The sequence below is a fragment of the Micromys minutus genome, assembly GCF_963924665.1.
Source record: "Micromys minutus genome assembly, chromosome: 10".
Classification (NCBI taxonomy): domain Eukaryota; kingdom Metazoa; phylum Chordata; class Mammalia; order Rodentia; family Muridae; genus Micromys; species Micromys minutus.
Genome location: NC_137979.1, coordinates 12,244,445 through 12,266,630, shown reverse-complemented (window position 1 = coordinate 12,266,630; position 22,186 = coordinate 12,244,445). Strand labels below are relative to the sequence as shown.

The following is a 22,186-nucleotide window of genomic DNA, read 5'->3' as shown; positions in this document are numbered from 1 at the left end:
TTAAGACCCTCCTCCTAGCTGCCTGGAAACAAGTATTCTGCTAGATGTAGAACTCTCAGCTCTTTCTGAACCATGTCTGCCTGGATGCCATCATGTTCCCACCTTGATGATAACGGACTGAACCTCAGAACCAATTAAATGTTGTCCTTCTAAGAGTTGCCTTGGTCATGGTTCTGTTCACAGTAATGAAACCCTAACTAAGAAAGAAGTTGGTACCAGGGACTGTGGTATTGTTATGATGGGCTTGACCATGCTTTTGTTTGGAAGAATGTAAATGTAGGGACTTTGGATTTAGAAAGCTGTGGAATGTTTTAAGTTGGGTTTAATGGGCCAATCTAGCAGGAACTTGGGAGACAGTGGTGCTGAGGGTCATTTGAACTGTGTAGGCTGCTGGCCCAAGAGGTTTCACTGGAAATGACCTTTAATATGTGGCTGAAAGATTGTTTTTGTGATGTTTTGGTGAAGAATGTGGCTGCTTTTTGCCATTGAAAGACCGCCTACAGCTAAGGTAAAGAGATTTATGTTAATTGCGTTAACAAAGGCAGTCTCAAAGAAGCCCAACAGAGACTTTGTTCTCTGATTAAGTCTGATAAAGAGTATTTTGAACAATGTTAGCGAGCTAAGAAAGGAAAAATACAAATATGTAGAGTATTAAAGGGACACCATGAAGTGAAATGAACCGGAATCCTGTGTTCAAGGATGTTAAATTGAATTAAGGAAGTAGTAACCTTGGGGCAAGATTTCACCCAGCTAAATTTAGGCCCAGGCATGCTGGTACAAGCCTTTATTCCCAAAGGCAAAGACAAGCAGATCTCTTGAGTTCAAGGCCAGCCTAGAAAAAAGCAAGTTCTAGGTGAAGAAAAACTTAAATCCAGGCTTGGTGGACCATACCTTTAATCCCAGTGTTTAGGAGACTGGCATGCAGATCTCTGAGTTCAAAATCAGTCAATGGAGCAAGTCCAGGACAGCCAAGCTTAGGCAGTGAAAGAGTTGGAAAACAGAAAGCTGGTGATAATGTCATAGAACAAGGGGCCATGTTCCAGCTCCTGCAAGTAGCAGAACTTGGCAGCTTTGGCCATGTGGCTCTGGCTTTAGAGTCAAGAATAGAAGAAACTACTGGGATTATTGATGCTGGTCAGCTGGAGCTAAGGAATTAGTGGTGATTAAGAAGAGACCAGGATCACTGAGGTGAAATCTTCTGGGAATTGTTTTCTGAGAGCACAAAGAAGCTGTGTAGCCAAGGTTGTACCCTGTGCTGCTGGTGTATGTGATAATGTGTAAGATTCACCCAGGTGGTACTGGTTTGAAGGCATGAAGGGGTCATGAAGAACAGCTGAGGCTTGGCACTGTGAGAGGCATAGAAGGCCATTGATGAAGGCGCAGCCCCAGCTGTAGTTGATGGCCCAAGACTGAAGGAGTCATGCAAAGGAGCTGAGGCTTGGCACCATGAAGAGAGCCTGTTATAGGTGAAGCCAACTTGCAGCAGAAGATCCCAGTGTATTGGAGATGCCAGTACCTTTGAAGGGCCCCAGAAGATCATGTGTGTATCCTAGACATTGGAACAAAAAACTATAACACTGAAGTTGCCTTGGAGACCCTTAGATGTTTGATATACCAGAGCCGTGGGATATCTGCTGAGGAAAGTTGCTAACATGAGTGGAACCAGCCCAGGAGAAAAAAGGTTGTTGCAGTTAACAAAGATGAAAAAGAAGTTGGAGGTCTGAAGACCTCCTTGAAATCAGACATGGAGATGAAGAATTGTGGAGTTTGCCCAGCTGGTTTCCTGTCTTATCTTGGGGATTACAGTTAAGTGATTGTGGATGAATCTTAGAAGACACTTTGATCTTTGGACTTTTAACATTGTTGAGACTGCTGTAGACTATGGGCACCTTTGAAGTTGGACTATATGTATTTTGCATTATGCTACGTTTAGGTGTGGCCCCCATAAACTCATATGTTTGAACAAACCAGAGCCAGACTATGGAATGTGATGGTTTGCATATGCTCGGTCCAAGGAGTGGCCCTATTAGAAGGTGTGGCCCTGTTGGAGTAGGTGTGGCTTGTTGGAATAAATGTGTCACTGTGGGTGTGGGCTTTAAGACCTCATCCTAGTTGCTTGGAAGCAATTACTCTGCTAGCGGCCTTCAGATGAAGATGTAGAACTCTCAGCTCCTCCTGCACCATGCCTGCCTGGATGCTGCTGTGTTCTTGCCTTGATGATAATGGACTGAACCTCTGAACCTGTAAGCCAGCCCCAATTAAATGTTGTCCCTATAAGAGTTGTCTTAGTCATGGTGTCTGCTCACAGCAGCAAAACCCTGACTAAGACAGATACTATTAATTCAGTTCCATTGAGAAGATGTAGCTGTTGTGTGTTGTGTGTCACGTGTACCAGTGGGGTACACCTGCAAACTCAGATGGATTCAGACACTGAACAATAGACTCTTGCATGGCTTGTGTTGTGCATCTGGTCCGTTGTTAACAGTCCTGTAGTGCCAGCTCTTGGGTTCTAAGGCTAGAGGATTGCTGAGTCTGAGGCCGTTGAAGCCAGGCCGTGCTACTGAATAAGACCTGTTTGTCTAATGGTGCTCAGCTTCAGGAAATGGGCCAGTCCCTTCGGACTAGAGAAAGATGTCGGAAGCATGGGTATGAGAGGGCTGTCTTGGAACAGGGAGTGCCCCAGCCAGCTCAGGGTAGGAAGTGATTCTGGTCTGGGTGGTCCTGGAGGGATGAAGGAAAGTGAAATGTCTGTATCTTCCAAGTTTGGGGTAAGAGGTCTTCTTGTCTTCCAGCGTGTAACATTCCCTGAATCACTGTCCGGTGTCTGCTCCCGATGGTCTGCTGTTTCAGCTGTTGAGCCTCTTAGTAAGTAGGAATGCGACTCCAGGCAGCTCTGAATTCATTTCACAGAAGAGCATGTGCCCTGCATTCCCATCAGAAAGTGCAACTTGCTGTGTCATCAGACGAAGGACATGATGCGAGTGTGGACCACTGTGGACCTGCACCTTGAAGACAGTTTCATTCTTAGGGATTGACTCGGTCATCAGAACATGCACGTGGTGGTATGTTTTATGCCAACTACAATCATCGGAGAGGAAGGAGCCTCGGCTGAGAAGATGCCTCAGTAAGATCTGGCTGTAGGCAAGCACATAAGACATCTTCTTAGTTAGTGGTTGATTGGGGAGGACCCAGCCCATTGTGGCAGGTGGTCCTGGGGTATATAAAAAAAAGCAATCTGAGCAAGCCATGGGAAGCAAACCAGTAAGCAGCACTCCTCCGTGGTCTTGTTTCAGCTCTTGCCTTAATGTTCCTGCCCTGTTTGAGTTCCTGTCCTGTCCTCCCATGATGAAAGCCTAAGTCAAGGAAAACCCCTTCCTTCCCAAGTTTGCTTTGGTCATAGGGTTTCATCACAGCAAGAATAACCCTAGGACAGGGATTGGTACCAGGATAGCAGGGTATTGCTGTAACAGACCTGCCCATGTGTTTTTGGGGTAGCCTTTGGAACTTTGGGCCAGAAAAGACATTGCATGTTCAATTTACCTTTAAATGTAAGCTGTGTACAACTATTACCACTTGAAAATATTTTAAATGACTATATATATTTTAAAGTTAATTATCTTGGTTAGGCTATAAAACTAATTTAGTTTTCAACTCCATCAGAAATCTGAGAATAGCCAAATATCTAAAAACATAGAAAGCCTAACATGGTTTCCAGAGCTGAGAGATGTTGTAGAGAAAAATCTCCACTAACAGTCCCCTGTTAGTAACGTGTGAGAATAAGTCTTCAGCCTTCTGTACCAGGATCACTGACAGACCTTGAAATGCAGAAATCTTGAAGGGCTGACAATTTTGGCTCAGCAAAGATTATCAGTTGACTATTCTGCACAAAGTATCCCATTCTGGACAGAATTAGTCTGTAGATGAAATCGGCAGTTTCTGCCCAGTGGCTGCCTATCCACAAACTATACCTCACCTCGAGGTAGAGATGCTCAATTTCTTCGTTAATTCCACCAAAGGGGAACTGTAAGGAGCAGATATGTCTCAACAAAAGATAAATAACATTAACTGTCATAATTTATGGATTTCTGACATTTTTGAAAACTATCTAACTGCAAAAAGCATTCAACTGTTAAGCCTTGAATACTCTCGGCCATTTTTAATTGAAATATCTCAAAAATACCTATTTATTAACTCAAAACCATGAGTTTGTTATCCAGCCTTTAACTAGTATTGTTTAATCAACTAAAAACAGTGTATAAACCTTAAATCTGTATCAAATCAATTTTATAGCACTGTAAAGATTTTAACTTTAACTTTGTATCAATTAGAAAGATTTCTACCAGTGAACATATGACTTTAGCTTAGTTACCAAAGTAAGATTATGGCTGTATAATTTAATCTGGCTAATTCCTCCTTGTAAGATTATTACCATTTCTAAATTCTTTATAAAAACAATTTTACGATAACCACTTTCATCCCGCCAAGGTCCAGGGAATTCGTCGACGACTCTTCATAGCTTCTTCGAGCTGAATATATGGGTGTTGAGACTCAGGTGGTCAAACTTGGTGGTTGGTGCCTTGACCTTTAGTCATCTTACCTGGCCATACATTTTAACTGTGAATAATTTGCCATCTGTAGACCCTATGCCATCCGTGGCTGCCATGCTCTTTCCAATGGTACATTGTGTACAGAAGGTTTGTTATCAATACATCACTTGAATTTTTATGTAGATTTTAAAAAATTTTTCTTTTCTTCTCTCTCTCTCTCTCTCTCTCTCTCTCTCTCTCTCTCTGATGTACATTTAAACTTTTGTAAAACTTTTGTGTACAAGTGTTTTGCCTGCATGTGTGTTCTCTCTGTGTAGCCCTTGGCTGGCCTGGAATTCACCATGTACACCATGGTGGCTTTGAGCTCGTAGAGATCCACCCGCCTCTGCCTTCTGAGTTCCGGAATTAAAGGTGAGTGTCACCATGCCTGGTTATTTATTAACAGCTCATACACTCATACAAAGCATCTTGATTCTGTCCATCCACTATTACCACCCCCCTTGCTGGTGCCCTCTGACCCCGCCGGCCTCCCAACTTCACGTCCTTCTCTCTTGTTTACTAATAACCCTGAGCCTAACTAGTACTACCTATGTGTACGTTGATATGCAGCCATCCAACGGGGCGTGGGCAGTCTCCCTCCCTCAGTAACAAATAGTTTCCCCTTCCAGGATGGAGCCGTTGGTCCCCTTCCCCTTCTGGAGACTTGATCTTATGCAGGCCCACAGGTGCTATGCGTTGATTGACGTGCACAACAACCATGCCACACCTGGTCACATATGACAGCACTCCTCATCTGTCAGGCCTTCCACTCTCCTACTCATTCTTCCGAGGTATCCCCTAATCCTTGGATGGGGAGAGACCGCCACAGATGACCCGTCCACAGCTGGACACCGTGTTCCTTAACAGTCAATGCTTCGACCAGGTGAGTCTCTGTTAACTGCTGCCCACTTCAAAAAGTGGGCACAAGCTTGAAACACAGACCTGTGGGTTTAACTTTAAATGTTTAGGAGGCGCTTCGACAGCAGTGGGCACATCTTTCCAGGCACGTCCATATTGTAGCGCGCAGGGTAGAGTGCGGAGCGAGACCGCTGAGACCATCTCCCTCGGCACGCTGCATAGCACTTCTCCAGAGAACCGGGCCTTTTCCATTTTCTTATGTGGATGGGTGTTTTGCCTGCATGTTTGTTTGTGCGCTGTGTGCTTGCCTGTTACCTACAGTGGCTGCTGGGTCCCCTGGAGCTGGAGTTAGGGTTACTGTGAGCTGCCATGCACATGCAGTTGAGCTCAGGTACTCTGGAAAAGCGCCGTGCTTTTGAAACCACGTCACTCCTCCAGCTCCTGGTCTTTTAAATAGCTTGTGTTTTGCTTTGTGGACTGCCAGCCCAAGTCTGCTTCTGCCCTTGGGATATCCAGGCACCACTGCACACTGGGCTGGACTGGAAGGAACCGAGGGCTATCTAACCGAGGGCGGGTTAGATAGGAAGTGAGTGCAGCGGAAGTTGCCTTCTCCAGAAAGTTGTCAGTGAGACACCTCCTCTGCTACGTGTGCAGCTGGAGCCACGGGTCTGACCATGTGCACTCTTTGGATAGTGGTTTAATCCCTGGGAGCTCTGGCTGGTTGGTGTTGTTTTTATGGGGTTGCAAACCCCTTTAACTCCTTCTATTCTTTATCTAACTTCTCCATTAAGGACCCCTTTCTCAGTTTTATTGTTAGCTGTGAGCATCCACCTCTGTATTTGTCAGGCTCTGGCAGAGCCTCTCAGGAGACAGCTATATCAGGCTCCTGTCAGCATGCACTTCTTGGCATTAGCAATATTGTCTGAATTTGGTGGCTGTATATGGGCTGGATCCCGAGGTGGGGCAGTCTCTGGATGCCCTTTCCTTTAGTCTCTGTTCCACACTTTGTCTCCATATTTTCCTCCTGAGAATATTTTTGTTCCCCATTCTAAGTAGGTTTTATATAAAGGTCTGATAGAATTCTGCACTAAGCCTATCTGGTCCTAGGCTTTTTTTGGTTGGGAGACTTTTGATGGCTGCTTCTATTTCTTTAGGGGTTATGGGACTGTTTAGATGGTTTATCTGATCCCGATTTAACTTTGGTACCTGGTATCTGTCTAGAAAATTGTCCATTTCATCCAAAATTTCCAGTTTTGTTGAGCATAGGCTTTTGTAGTGGGATCTAATGATTTTTTAATTTCCTCAGTTTCTGTTGTTATGTCTCTTCTTATTTTGTTAATGATTTTGTTAATTTGAATATTCTCTCTGTGCCCTCTACTCTGGCAAGAATTTATCTATCTTGTTGATTTTCTCAAAGAACCAACTCTTGGTTTTGTTGATTCTTTTTAGTTACTTTTGTTTCTATTTGGTTGATTTTGGCCCTGAGTTTGATTATCTTCTGCCATCTACTCCTCTTGAGTGCATTTGCTTCTTTTTGTTTTAGAGCTTTTTCATCTGTGCTGTCAAGCTGCTAGTGTATGCTCGCACTAGTTTCTTTTTGGAGGCACTGAGAGATGTTTTCCTTTTAGCACTGCTTTCATTGTGTCCCATGAGTTTGGGTATGTTGTGCCTTAATTTTCATTAAATTCTAAAATGTCTTTAATTTCTTTCTTTATTTCTTCCTTGACCAAATTATCATTGAGTGGAACATTGTTCAGCTTCCATGTGTATGTGGGCTTTCTGTCATTTTTGTTGTTATTGAAGACCAGCCTTAGTCCATGGTGATCTGATAGGATGCATGGGAATATTTCAATCTTCTTGTTTCTGTTGAGGCCTGTTTTGTGACCAATTATATGGTCAATTTTGGAGAAGGTACCATGGGGTGCTGAGAAGAAGGTGTATTTTGTTTTAGGACAAAATGTTCTATAGATTTCTGTCAAATCTGTTTGGTTTATAATTTCTGTTAGCTTCACTGTGTCTCTGTTTAGTTTCTGTTTCCATCATCTGTTCATTGATGAGAGTGGGGTGTTGAAGTCTCTCACTATTGTGTGAGTTGCAGTGTGTGCTTTGGGCTTAAGTAAAGTTTCTTTTATGAGTGTGGTTGCTCTTGTATTTGTAGCATAGAATATTCAGAATTGAAATTTCATATTGGTGGATTTTTTTTGAGAAATGTGACGTCTCTTTCCTTATTTATTTTTGATAATTTTTGGTTGAAAATTGATTCTATTTGATATTAGAATGGCTATTCTCACTTGTTTCTTGGGACCATTTGTTTGGAAAATTGTTTTCCAGCCTTTTACTCTGAGGTAGTGTCTGTCCTTGTCACTGAGGTGTGTTTCCTGCATGCAGCAAAATATTGGGTCCTCTTTACATATCCAGTCTGCATGTTTTTATTGGGGAATTGAGTCCATTGTTGTTGAGATATATTAGAGATCAATGATCATTTTTTCCTGTTATTTTTGTCAGAGGTGGACTTATGTTTGTGTGGCTGTCTTATTTTGGGTTAGTTGAAAGATTACTTTCTTGCTTTTTCTAGGGTGTGTTTTCCCTCCTCGTGTTGAAGTTTTCCATCTATTATCCTTTGTAGGGCCAGATTTGTGGAAACATAATGTGTAAACTTGGTTTTGTCATAGATTGGCTTGGCTTCTCCATCTATGTAAATTAAGAGGTTTGCTGAATATAGTAGCCTGGGCTGGCATTTGTGTTCTCTTAGGATCTGTATGACATCTGCCCAGGATTTTCTAGCTTTCATAGTCTCTGTTGAGAAGACTGGTGTGAATCTGATAGGTCTTTCTTTGTATGTTACTTGACCTTTTTCCTTACTGCTTTTAATAGTCTTTTTTTTTTTTTTTTTTTAATATTTTTTGTTTTGTGCATTTGGTGTTTTGACTATTATGTGATGTGAGGAATTTATTTTCTGGCCCAATCTATTCGGAGTTCTGTAGGCTTCTTGTATATTCATGAGCATATCTTTCTTTAGGTTAGGGAATTTTTCTTCTATAATTTTGTTGAAGATATTTACTGGTCCTTTAAGTTGGGAATCTTTTGCTCTCTTTCATATCCATTTTCCTCAGGTTTGACCTTCTCATTGTGTCCTGGATTTCCTGGATGTTTTGGCTTAGAAGCTTTTTGCATTTTGCATTTTCTCTGACTGTTATATCAATGTTTTCTATGGTATCTTCTGCCCCTGAGATTCTCTCTTCTATCTCTTATATTCTGTTGGTGACACTTACGTCTATGACTCCTGATCCCTTTTCTAGGTTTTCAATCTCCAGAGTTGTCTCCCTTTGTGATTTCTTTATTGTTTCTATTTTTAGTTTTAGATCCTGGATGGTTTTGTTCAATTCCTTTACCTGTGTTGTCCTGTATTTCTTTAAGGGAATTATTTATGACCTTCTTAAAGTCCTCTAACATCATCATGAGCTGTGATTTTTAAATAAGCATCAGTACAGGGTGCAGACAGAAACAGGAAGGATCCTGTTCCAGACTGCTCCAAGGTTCCTGTGTCCTGAGAATTCCAGGCAGGTTCCTTTGGGGCCAGGAATTTGCGCAGGGGTGGTGATCTTCCCTGTGCTCTCTAATGTGTCAGCCCTCCTGTGAGACAGGCTTTCTCCCAGCAGGGTCTGTGTACAGAGTGCTCTGGCACCAGATCAGCTCTAGGCGCAGACCTATCCTTATTATTTTCAATATGATTCTGAAAGTCTAGCTACAGCAGACAGGTAAGGGAAGGACATTAAAAGGAAACACACAAGAAAAGAAGTCAAATGAAGGCACACACCTTTAACCCCAGCACTTGAAGGCAGAGGCAGGTGGATCTCTTGAGTTGGAGGCCAACCTGGTCTACAGATTAGAGCGCCTTCCCCAAAGCGCTCTTTGCCAGGTTGGGTGGGGTGTGCAAAGGAAGCGGGCCCCGCAAAGGGGGCGGGCCCCGCGAAGGGGGCGGGCCCCGCAAAGGGGGCGGGCCCCGCAAAGGGGGCGGGCCCCGCAAAGGGGGCGGGCCCCGCAAAGGGGGCGGGCCCCGCAAAGGGGGCGGGCCCCGCAAAGGGGGCGGGCCCCGCAAAGGGGGCGGGCCCCGCAAAGGGGGCGGGCCCCGCAAAGGGGGCGGGCCCCGCAAAGGGGGCGGGCCCCGCAAAGGGGGCGGGCCCCGCAAAGGGGGCGTGGCATACCGGGGTTGGGGGGTGGGCTGGCACGTGTTGGGTGCGCAAGCGCTGACCTTTGAGGTGGCGGCCATGGGGCGCTCGAGTTGGCGGTTGGTGTTCGCGGCTGGTGCGGGTCTCGCGCTGGCCCTAGAGGTACTGCCCTGGCTGATGCGCTGGCTGCTGGCTGGACGGCGGCCACGGCGCGAGGTGCTCTTCTTCCCCTCGCAGGTGACCTGCACCGAGGCTTTACTGCAGGCCCCAGGCTTGCCCTCCGGGCCCTCCTCGGGCTGCCCGTGCAGCCTCCCACACATTGAGAGTTCGCTGAGCCGCCTGCTGCGCGCGCTGTTGGCGGCCCGCTCCAGCCTCGAGCTCTGCCTCTTCGCCTTCTCCAGCCCGCAGCTGGGGCGAGCAGTGCAGCTGCTGCACCAGCGTGGGGTGCGCGTGCGGGTCGTCACCGACTGCGACTACATGGCCCTCAACGGCTCTCAGATAGGCCTGCTGCGCAAGGCAGGTAAACCGCCGCCCAGGGTGCTCACTGGCAGAGGGGCTGAGGACTTATTTGATGCCCCTGCTGACTTTGTCCAGAGCAGGTAGCATTTTAGTGAGAAGGTGGAGGCAGTCAGGCAGAGATGAGTGCGAGAAGGAGCCACGCTTCATAGTCTGTTATATTCCATGTCTGTGGTCCCCATGAGAGTAAGGTGGGTGGGAATTCCCGCCAGTTTCCAGACTCTGGCCTCGATCTTGGCGGCGTGTTGAGACTCAGTTCCTGTGATTGATTGTTCGAGGCTGAATTGGCTGTCAGAAGTGAAGGCATGGAGGATAAAACTTAACTCAGTGTGAACAGCTTAGCTGCTATGTGGCCACAAGGGAGCAGCGTGGCAGTGTTGATTAGCGAGTTTCCCACTAGGCTCTGTGATCACTGGAAAATGGATCCTACAGTGTGGTGAATACTTGCTTCTCAGCCATCACTTCTGGGCCGACGGGGTATGACTAACCAGCCTACAGCTCTGCCCAGGCAACTGGTGTGATCTCTATCTTCCCTAAGCCTGCCGCCCTTGTTTGTCCTCCCTCAAGTGGTTGGCACTGCAGGAATACAAACTGCTAGATCCCTCCATTATCCAAGAGTCAGTGCCCCCAACAGCTCTCCACACACCTGCCTAGCCTAATCATTGTGCCCTCAGTGGCTGACAGGAAACGTCCAGGCTTTGTAGTGCTCTTGAGGCGTTTTTTGTTTTGTACACAGCCTGCCTTCCCACTTCCTTGGGATGATGTAGCCTTTGAAAACCAGGTCAGCTTCCAGGTAGCTCATAGGGAAGGAAGAGCACCACAGCCTGCTGAGTATCACTATCACCCACGTGGGCAGAGCAGAAGCACCCTGACCATCTGATGGCTGTCCCTCTGCCCCCTTACTGACAGTCACAAAGTGATCTTTAGCCAGGTCATCATTTTGGTGGTGGACAAGTAGGTATCAGACATGGATGATGTCATGATATTTACATTTTGGAGAGTCATAAAACCTCAGATTTGGAAAGAACCAATATGCCATCACAGATGGAACTTCCACTGATGTTCTGGCCACAACTAGCTGAGTTTCCAGATTGTCCCATAAAGTGCACTATGTGCCAGTATTTGGTACAACCAGGTATTTGTGGGCAAACACATAAATGAGAAAGGTCTAGAAGACTTCCCAAAGATCGTGTAGGAAGTGAGTGGCAAGGAGCCCTGCAGAGGCATTGCCACTGCTGGAGAGGCGTCAGGAAGGCACAGCAAGCATGAAGTGCCCAAGCCAGGAACTAGCTGCTAAGCTCTAAGCAAGTGGTCCTCTGGCCTAAGGTGAATTGTAGTTCAGTAGGTGCTGCCAGGCTTTGCTGAAATGACAGGTGGGCAGAGGGGACAGAGGCTGGAGTAGAGACAGTGGGTCACTTAGCTGTGCTCCACCCTAGTGTCCCTGCCAAACACCTCACCCTCACTCAAAAGGAAGAAGCCAAAGCTAGAACTTTGAGGACAGCGGGTTTGGATGTGGCAGCTTTTTTCCTTTGAGCTAGTGAAGCACCCTGGGAGTTGGAGATTGAAGTGAACCAGCCAAAGCCAGTGTGTACTTCTTTCCTGTCTGGGCTTCTGTCTTTCAGCTGTGGGTTCCAGTGAGTGAGTGACAAAGCAAGGATATGTCAAATACCTGACTCCTCCCCTGCAAGATTTTGAGGTAGTATTTAGATAGGCTTAGTAGGGCTGGTATGGGTTTCTCAAAGGTGTGCAGTCCCCAGAGAAGTGTTTGGTATCCAGACCTTGCTTTCTATATGCTGACCTGGATCACAGACTCGGATTCTCTCTGTAATCTCAGTACCACCCTGGGACAGCCTCTGGGTGCCCTTGTCTCCAACACAGGACATCAGCAGGCTTGGGGGTGGCTGCACCTGGGTGGGTGAAATAAAGGCTGCCTTGGCTCCACAGGTATACAGGTGCGGCATGACCAGGACCTAGGCTACATGCACCATAAATTTGCCATCGTTGACAAGAAGGTACTCATCACTGGCTCCCTCAATTGGACCACACAGGCCATCCAGAACAACCGTGAGAACGTTCTGATTATGGAGGACACCGAGTATGTGCGGCTGTTCCTGGAGGAGTTTGAGCGCATCTGGGAAGAATTTGACCCCACCAAGTACAGCTTTTTCCCCCAAAAGCAGCGAGGGCACTGACCCTGCTTTGTCTTGCTCAGTCTTCCAGCCTGTCCTTGTGATGCTTCCTCCTGATTTACATGAGCCTTTCCTAGCTGTCTGGGGAGTAGCTTATAGTCTTCCTGTGCGTGCATCCCCACCCGAAGTTAGGAACAGGGTGACAGTGTTGGATAGTGCTGTAGGCTATCCTAGTAGCTGCCTAGATAGGTAAGCATTCTCTCTGGGCCCAGTGGCTTCTGGGCAGTAGCCACGCCTCACAGAATACTCACCAGCACTGGCATGCTGGTGAGCACTCCCAGTTGGTCACACCTGGATGTCCAGGCTTTGCTTTTGCTTTTCCACACCCCTCACAGTATTTAGAGCAATACTGTGGGCTTAGGAGTGACCTCACCTCTAGCAGCTGTGGTGGACTCAGTGAATTTACTCCTGGCTTTTTGCTCAGTAATGGATCAGAAGTTGTCAAAGGGAAACGTGGAGGTAAGATTGCCCAGGCTGTTACTCAGCTCTGGTGAGCATTTACAGGAGCTGGAGCATCAGCTTCTCACATGGATCGAGAGATGTTCCAAATTATTTTTTATATGCAAGGTCAAATGACATGAGCTACAACTTTGTCATTGTTTATGCTTGTGTGCATGACAAGCTCCATGTGGCTCCCTAGTCTGTCTGAATGCATGAAATTGTCCTAACAACAGAAACTGCACAATGCATGTTTTCTCACTTTAAAAAAAAAAAAAAAATTTTTTTTTTTTGAGGGAGGAGGCGGGGAGGGTCTCACTTGTGTAGCCCTAGCTGACCTGGAACTCACTATGTAGACCAGGCTAGTCTTCAGTTAGAGATCTGCTTGGGTCTCCTCGGGTACTGGGGTTAAGGCATGCACCACCATTCCTGGCTGTTTTCATACTTTTTAATGTTCTTTTTACTTAGTGTTAGAGAAGTAAACGATGTTGATTTTCCAAAAGATTTAATAGAAACTGCAAAGTATAATATACTCAATCAGTTATGTTAGATAAGTTCCCACCCTTTTGGAGCCTGTGGATTTTTAAGTGTGTACTCTGGAAGGAGTGTGCATGTATGTTGTGGGTGTGTGTAGTATCACAAAGTCCCTTTAGTGACAGTGTCGTTGAGGACCCTTAACTTCTGGTATATTTCAATAAATATTTTCGAGTCTGAACTGCTGCATGTCTGCCTTAGCCTGCTGTATTCACATGTGGTTACTCTCAGGAGCAGCTTTGTTATCTACAGAAGCGTGTGAAGATTAAGCGACATCACTTCATACATCTTTTTGTTGTTTAAGACCATCTCACTGTAGACCAAGCTAGTCTCAAACTCATTATGGCCCTAAGACTCCTGCCCCCCCGCCCCCACTGGGGTTCCAGTATGTACCACCACACCCACTTCTGAGAGTTTTAAGGTACATGTGGACATCATCCACTTGTCTCAGCACCATTTTATGATATCCCTTAATATGGTATTAAAACCTTTGTTGAAAATCAGCTGACCAGTAATTTTAATTGTCTGTATCTGGGCTCTGCATTGTCTCACTGTATAATGCCAGCCACAGTCTAGATGAGTTATGTTTTGAGAACTGGCAACACAAACCCTGTTACCAACATAGTCTTAGCTTCTTATATCCCCATGGGAATCTTAAGATGAATACATCAATTCATCAATCATCACTGGCAAAAATTAAAAGGTGTCTAGGGCTTTGATAGGGATTATGTTGAATCTGCAGACCAAGTAGGGTTACCATCTTGAATTTTCTGTTCCTTGGGCATATATATGAGCTTTATCTTTAATTTCTTGATGCTTGAAGGTTTTTTGTTTACTCAAAAATTTATTGGGTAGCTGAAGAGCTCCAAAGGAAAGAAACCATTAAAGAGGCGAGGCACGTGCACTCATAAAGCAGCAGCTATGTTCCTGAATCACTAGAGGGAAAGAAAAACAGCTTAGGAAAACAAGGATTGCTTCTAGCCTTAGCAGTGTGGCTGGCCTAGCAGGAGAGGGATTAGAATTAAGGTCGAAGCTGGAGGTCTGGATTATCAGTTGTGCCCAGTGTGACTGTTTCCTCTTTTCCCATCTTTGGGTCTAATTTTCAGTAGTGCTCATAGCTGTTCAATATTTACTCCATACTTGCATTTTCTCGTATTCTTCAGGACTAGGTCCTTTTGGTGTTTTGAAGTTTTGCTTTGCTTTCCCTTTCTGTCTGTTGAAGGATTTTTAATCTTGGTATTGATGATTCTATGTATTCTCCATCAGGTTTGATTTTTGTTCATTTGGCTGGAGCATCTCACAACAGTGTTTGTAGTTTCAAGTATGATTTATTACTCATGTTACTGTAAATGGAATTACTTAATTTGTTCCAGTTTTCAGAACTTCTGTGTAGAAATACAAATGAGCCTTGTATCCTAATGTGTAGAATTTAGTAGTGCTAACTGAATAAAAAAGTGAAGGAAAAAAAAGTCATGCCTAAAGTATGGAGGAGGAGAAAGCAGGCTGAGTATGGCCTGCAGACTAACCGGGGCCCTGAGAGGAGAACAAGAGAGAGAAGCTCTCCACCCACAGGTGATGGGCAGAGGCCAAACCATCCACATAACCAAAATGGCTGAACTAAACAGGGATCAGGCTTTAGGAAGCAAGTGTGGAATCCTAGCTCCAGGAAGGACAATTTTGGGGTAGGGGGGATTGGGTGAGAACTGGGAGGAGCCGCAGGTACTGAGGGATGCTGGGAAAGCTAGCCAGCCTCCGCTTTGATATGTTAATGTGCACCTCAACTGTCCCAGGTTTCTGAGGCCTACCCAACACCAAGCAGACCTCAGTTAAAAGAAGTTTTATTTGTTCCCTTTCAGTCAGTGCCTCTTTCTTGATGAACAACTCTAGCTAGATCCTTTGTTCTTACTGGATGGAAATGTTGGAAGATTTCTTCATGAGATCGCAGTCTAGAGAAATGTCAGTCTCTCACGGGTAAGTTAGGTGGGAAGGGTGGCTTTTTATTTCTTTGAACAATTTTTTTGGACCAGTTTTAATTATGAAAGACTACTGTTCGGCTTGCCAACTAATCTTAAATTGCAGTCACAGCTTTCAAGAAAATGTGATAAAACACTTTCTGATCCTTTTTCTCTCTGACCCCCCCCCCCCATGTGTCCTGGGATAGTCTTTTTCCTCCCCCACCTTTCTCCTAAAAAAAGAAATTTGCTAAAACTACAGACCATATCAGGCTATTCCCCCTGAATAGCTTTTCTTTTTTTGTATACATTTGTTTATAATAGTTTTTAATGGACAAAAAGCTATTGCAAAGTCTGTAAAAGGGCTGGAGAGATGGCTCAGTGGTTAAGAGCACTGACTGCTCTTTAAGGGATCCTGAGTTCAAATCCCAGCAACCACATGGTGGCTCACAACCATCTGTAATGAGATCTGATGCCCTCTTCTGTGTCTGAAGACAGCTACAGTGTACTTATATATAATGAATGAATAAATTTTTAAGAGTTCCTAAAAGACTACAATAACATACTAAAAGTATTCTTGTCTTTTTATATCTTTATCTTGCTGTTTTATAAACTACTTACGTTGATTTCTAATTAGTAGAAACAATTTCTGTATTTCCAGTCAGTCCCACGTACTTTTACTATAAAGTTTGTGACTATTCTGGGAGGCTGTGAGGACAGTCAGTGTCCTGCTGTGTACCTCAGGCTGTCCTCACACTGAATCCTCTCACTTCAGCCTCTCATGGGCTGGAATCACCAGGTTGGCAGCCATTATGTCTAGCCTAGTTTACTGCCCTAAACTTAATGAACAAAATATGAAATAGAACAACCAGGGACATACCACAGTCAGAGAATACTTGTTATTTTGGGTTGTCTATTTTAGGTCATGATGCTTTGAAGAAAAAAATCCAAAAAAATGAGATAGAATTATAAACACAAGTAAGTCCATCAAGGACAGGCCAGATATAATGATGCACGTTAGCATTCGGTGAACTAAAGATGATGAGACCAGTCTGAGCTGTACCTTAGGGCTCATGTTGTACAGGGACTGCCTAGCATACTGAGACTCCAGCTCCAGCACCATAAAATAAAAATACAGGAGAGCCATGACAAAGAGTTATAGTATGTTGATTAATGAAGGAATCCCCACCAGAATGTTTTGCTGTTCTTTTAACCCCTGACATTTCTATACCGAGTCAAAAGTACCATAGACTTTAGACATAAAATATTATGGCTTATGTGTAAAAATATAAAATCACTTTCAGTGTGAAATGTAATGTAGCCATGGTGAAAACAAAAGCTCAGAGCAGCACTGGTGAGCAGTGTGCTCCATCCAGCCCATTCTAGTTTCCAGCACGGTTAGGACTCAGGACTTTAGGCTCTGCTCTTTGACTGGCAGAGTCAGTACCCATATGCATGCAGAGGGCAATGCAAAAATAGTTTATTATGATACAGTTCATGTAAAATCAAGCAGTATTTACACAATAAAAATGGTTAGCTACAGCCAAGAACTCTAGCTTGTCACACAAAGGAATAAATATTTCTACAAGTTAACATTTCAATTGTAGTCAATACCTGACCACAAACTTTGTAGAAAATGCCTTACACTGAACCATAAAATTCTTAAAACGAGGAGTTGGAGGACACTATCTGCAGGAGGCCACACCCTGTACATAAGCATGGAGACCTAAACTGGCTCTGAGAAGCTGTGCTTTGGCTCAGTGAGGCTACATTTTCTTCTACATGTAATTTTTAGTCTGGCAGCTGGATTGATTGTATCAAAACAAAACCTAAACAGCAGGTGAGATGGTCTAAGCCTGTCTCTGTCGGGATGTAGTAAAGAGGCCCTGCCAGGCATCCTGTTCACAAACATGCACCCCACCCTAACCCAACTCAAGCAGCAGTTATGGAAGGTCACCTAGAGTTCCGATTGTCAAGGAGCCACTGTGACTAGGGTTCCTAATAGTCTATACAGCAAACCTACATAAAGCCACAGAACTGGTTTTGGATCCTGGCATTAAAGCATTAATAAAGAAGGTAAATCTTAAAATGATTTAAAATCCATTTAGATCAAAGTTTCTGAAACAAAATATAATAGTAAATTTACTGTTCTTTACTATCTATTCCTTGCTAAAATAAAATTAGATGTGTGGTTTGACTAACTTCTAAAGGAGAGATGAGCTAATGGCATGTTGACTGTGGTACCTCTTTATGGCAAATGCTGGCTGTGGAGTCCTGCTCCACAATGGAAGCTGCTCCAGGTGACCTGTGACCCATGGGAAACTGGAGAAGCCCTGAAGTCCTTCAGTTTTGGAGTGTCCCATTTTTAACTATTGATGGGCTAGCAGCTCCTTACCAGAATAGAAATACAGCCATGGGGCTACCTGGAGTCTCATGCTATCTTCAGTCAGGCAGCTAGAGATATGGGCTGCTGGGTTGCTCTGCACACACATCAAGCCCCACAACTGTCAGAGCTAGGTACCTGCACCCAAAGCAGTGTATGCTCCCAGCCAATTCCCCTAACAGATACCCTGAGAAACCAGAGGGCAGGGTGCCGAAAGTCCCTATTACTGGTTTTCCTTGAGTGGCTCCATACAAGTCTTACAGAATACTTTAAACAAGAATCAGGGCATCGATAAGGGCTTGCCACCAGTGTGGGTTAAGGATACACTCTTCTGTTGTGTAATCAAAACTTTAAAGGGCATTACTTATTAACATAGCCTTTCTTGTTGTTTTATTTTTAGACAGGGTTTTACTGTGTAGCCCTGGTTCTTTTAAAACTCTGTATGTAGACCAGGTTGGTCTTGAACTTCTGCCTTCCAAGTGCTAATTAAATGTGTGAGCTACCATGCCTAGCTAACTAATAGTTTTAATATTTGAGAGGGATTTATACTGAATGCTGCCTTTACATACAGTATCTAAAGATATTTTAGCAGCTCACACAAACTTTGCACAAAAATCCCTGTACCATGTCTTAGAAATATTTAACATTACTTGCTCTGATATACAGAAAAGGCTGAGCAAGTGAAGTACAGGCCACAGACTATCCTGTGGTATGCTGGGAGCTTCCTTGAGAAAGGCCGTGTAAGTTCCTACACTGATAGTCTCTAAGAGGCTTAGGAGGTGATGTCATCTTTACAGCATAGCAAGAACAGCTAACTCTCCTGCATTGTAGATGCAGGGCAATCAGCTGCAAGGTAATTACTGCCCCTCTACCATCAGTCTGGAGTTTGGGTGTCACTGTGCATCTAGGGACTGTTTGTACCTGTAGCTGCCAGCAGACTTTGGTGTGCAGCTTGCATTGGGTACTCACATGGAATATAGCATAAGTGGGAAGACCTCTCAGAACCTCTAGGTGCTTATCCGCCTATCTTTGAGAGAGCCAGGGTATAGTTGGAGGTCAGGAGAAAGACCAAGTTGGTGTGTGGGACAGGCCTGCAGGAATCTGAGCTGATGCCCAGGTCCATACAAAACAGTTCAGGCTGTGTGCTATCCAGCTATTTCCCAGTGAGGAATGTGCTTAGTTCTCTGCAGTTTCAGAGTAGAAAATCAGTGCACCATCTCCCTCAGTAGGGAAGTTAACAGTAGTACACATTCCATCAAATATCTTTCACACCTGCTTTGTTTCCTAGACAAATCTCTCAGGCTTCTTTTGGCAAATGTCCTAAAGACTACAGGTGTGCTCTTTGTAGTGCTGTAGTTTAACTCCAAATTATATATCCGTCTGTCCGTCCATCCATCCATCCCCTTAGTCCATCTGTATTTTGAGACTTTGCTATGTAGTCCAGTCTGACCTAGTACTTAGGAGTACAGACATAAACCACTACGCCCAGTTGAATGTTTTGCTGGATCCAGTGGAGGTCAACTCTGACCTTTGCTTTCACTCAGTGAATCCACACATTCCCAGCATTCTTCCCTCTGGTGATTCCCTACTTCATGGGTCTCTGGCCTCCTATTATGGTCCTGGCATTGTGGCCACACCCATACTGAAAAAGGTCAGCCAGTAGCTCTGTGTGACAAATGTGCTCCTTGCTCTGGTGCTAGGCACCACATGTGCAAGATGTAATTTAAACATATATTAACATTACCTGTCAAATGAAGTCAGGTATGTTCCCTGTAATGGTAGTTTGCTTGTAGATGCTGGCAGACCACAAATGTGTATATATAGGAAAATAAAATTCTGCTCCTACCGTGAAGTGGGAAGAGCATGCCACTGACTGACTGGACTGGGAGCAGCCTGTGACTTCTTGATCTATACCACCCATGCTCAGCCCAGCATCCTCTTCTGTGTATGCCTGGACCAACTCCACCTGCACTCAATACCTCCTCTCTGTATACACCAGCCTCAGCTTCTTTCCGGGGAATGGGAAGCCAGTAGGGAGGTCAGGCAAAAGTGAACCAGGCTTGGAGTGAGGAAAGGGGATGGATACAGGACATGTGGGAGTCCACAGTAAACTGCTACAGTGGGCCTGCATGGCCATCAGGGACTCTGGAAGACCAGCTTCTTGTTTGGTTCACTTTTGCCAGAGGCCAGAAACTCAAGATGCACCCTGATCCATGTTATTGCTCAGACTGGCTTGGACAGTAGATGATCCAGGAATCTTTGTTCTGTACTAGTTCAGCATTTGGCCAACATGCCAAAGCTGGAAACTAAGCAGGAGCAGTATGTGCTTTATCACAGCAAAAATGAACCTGAAGTAGGAGCCCTGAGAGACAAGATATGTGCGGTGTGCCTTTCTCCTAGCCCTTGCCTCTGACACCCAGGTACTTATATTTTTAGCAAAGTTTATATCCTAGGATTCTGAGGTGAAGAACAAAAGATCACGTGTCCTTTTGAATGGTAGGAATGGCATCTTCCACAGGCTCTTTGTAGCATCCCAGGAAGCACAAGGCAGAAAGATAATTGCAATGGGGACAGAGGGTCCCAAGGGCAGCAGGATAGCTGTGAAGAAACTATATCAGAGAACAGAGTCCTCAACACAGACCTACAGCTCCTGAAGGCCAGTCCTCAAAGCTCAGCCTCAACAGCACCTCATTTTAATGGATCTGACTTGCCCACAGTGCTGAAAACACAAATGGTCACTGAGCATGTGCCTGTGTGGAACTTAAAACTTGTGAAGAAGGGGAAGCTAGGGCTGGTCAGTGGCACACTTTGGTATGCCACAAATCTGTTACTTTGAAGTTTTAATCTGCCTGTCTATTAGGCCAGCCTAGACATTGTAGATGACCTTGAACACCAACTCATGTAGAACCATTAGGGGACTCATGAATCTGTACACCAGAGCTCATCTGACCCACTTAACACTAACAAGCTAAGACACGGGCTCTAGTTGTGAGGCCACTGACTCTGCCATCTGACATGGGGGCTCTTCTGTGTGCTACATCTTATGAGAATAGAAATAGAAGTTTTTCTGTTTTGTTTTTTTTAAAGAAAATGCTGTAGAATTGCTTTGGGTAGTTAGAAAGGTCTTGTTAGGCTAGCTAGAAAAGCAAAGTTCGTACAGGTTCCCTGTTAATGGCTCCATGAGAAGCAGACAATTCAAGGGAACCTTCCAGAGCCCAGACAATCAGAGTCCTGAGTACACGCTGCTGTTTCCACCAGTCCGGATAGTCTGTCTTCACATACCATCTTCTCCTCACCCTTCCCCAAGAAATGGCAGCTTCTTTTCAGACAGATTAAAACCCAGCAGTGTTCCCTCTAGATGACCTTGGGAAGGATCCATCACACATGACAAGTCTGAAGCTTCAGGCTGCAAATCATTCTTTGCAGGCTACCAGAAGACCAGGATTAGCACAGCAAGGGAGGCACGAGCGGAGGAAGGAATGAGAGGGGCCGGGGCTTTTGTGCAAGATTTAATAAAAAACCAAAATAGGAATGGTTGCTTTCAACATTTTCCAGGTTGTGAAAGATTTGCCAGGATTATCTGGGTATGGTTCTAAGCTGCATTAGTGGCCAAATACAAAATGCTGTCCTCCTCCCACATCAAAAGGAAGTGGGCCAGGCTGGACACTATCCTAGGCCCTTCAGAAACCAGGCCAGCCTAGAACATTCGGTGGCTCTGCTCTGACCAGCAAGGGTGGTGCTCCGCCGTGTGTGGCAGAGCAGAGTCACTGGCAGGTCCTCACATGTGCACTCCGAGGCAGGGCTAGCTTATTAACAGGCTGCTATGCCTTAATACTGACAGTGAGTGTGTGGGAGGACAAGGGGGCTGCTCAGCTGTCAGTGGGGACACCTCCCCACTCTGCTGCTTTCGCGTGACTAATCTGAGAATACCATGGGAAAAAAAGCTGTGATAAAGACAACAGGAAGTTGGAATTAACAGGGAGAGAATGGAGCAAACACCCCACAGCAGTCTCTCATGCATCCATACCCACAGTTAATGACAGCAACAATGAGAAAGCACAGATGCAGATGAAAGCCACGCTTGGCTTGTGCTGCCACCAGCTGGGAAGGATGTGTCAGTGGAATGGATGCAGCTAATCTTTCTTCAAGTCCCTGGATTCAAAGAGCTTCAAGCGCTCCTGCACCGTCAGGCCTTCCTTCAGACTCTGGTGGAGACAAAGGAAGAAGCAGCAGTTAAGTGTTGGTGCAGCAGTAGCAGTGGGCTTCAGGAGCAGGTGCAGGTGAGGGATCCTGAGATTAGTGGGCATGCGAGGGCAGAAGGCCCTGAGAAAATCCCTTGAGAAGTAGTGTTACTGGAGTTTGCTTTCTCCTGTAGAAATTTACTTGGGTGAGAAAGGGGGGAAAAACAATAAAGAGAAACAAAACAATGTGTCATAGCTCAACTCTAGTTTAGGCTGGTTCTTCAGACAAAAAGCACAAAACCCTTGGGCGGAGAACTGAAAACTTGGTACCTGTCATTCTTCCTATATATGGAGTATGCATGCCTCATTCCTTTGTCTTC

The 22,186-nt window shown here is 45.1% G+C and overlaps 2 protein-coding genes across 2 annotated transcripts in view; one reads left to right on the top strand and one right to left on the bottom strand.

Moving 5' to 3' along the window:
• Positions 1-9,712: 9,712 nt before the first annotated feature.
• On the top strand, positions 9,713-12,321 carry PLD6 (phospholipase D family member 6; the record flags this gene model as incomplete). Its single annotated transcript, XM_080922674.1, has 2 exons — positions 9,713-10,133; positions 12,074-12,321. 2 exons carry the CDS (start codon positions 9,713-9,715, stop codon positions 12,319-12,321), a joined length of 669 nt encoding a protein of 222 aa, XP_080778800.1.
• Positions 12,322-16,766: 4,445 nt separating this feature from the next.
• The window catches only part of MPRIP (myosin phosphatase Rho interacting protein), an 85,771-nt gene continuing 80,351 nt past the window's right edge, over positions 16,767-22,186 (bottom strand). Inside the window, exon 22 of the mRNA XM_080924067.1 lies at positions 16,767-21,830. Within this exon, the coding sequence (XP_080780193.1) occupies positions 21,759-21,830 (72 nt within the window). The 3' untranslated portion in view covers positions 16,767-21,758. The remainder of the gene's footprint in view (positions 21,831-22,186) is intronic.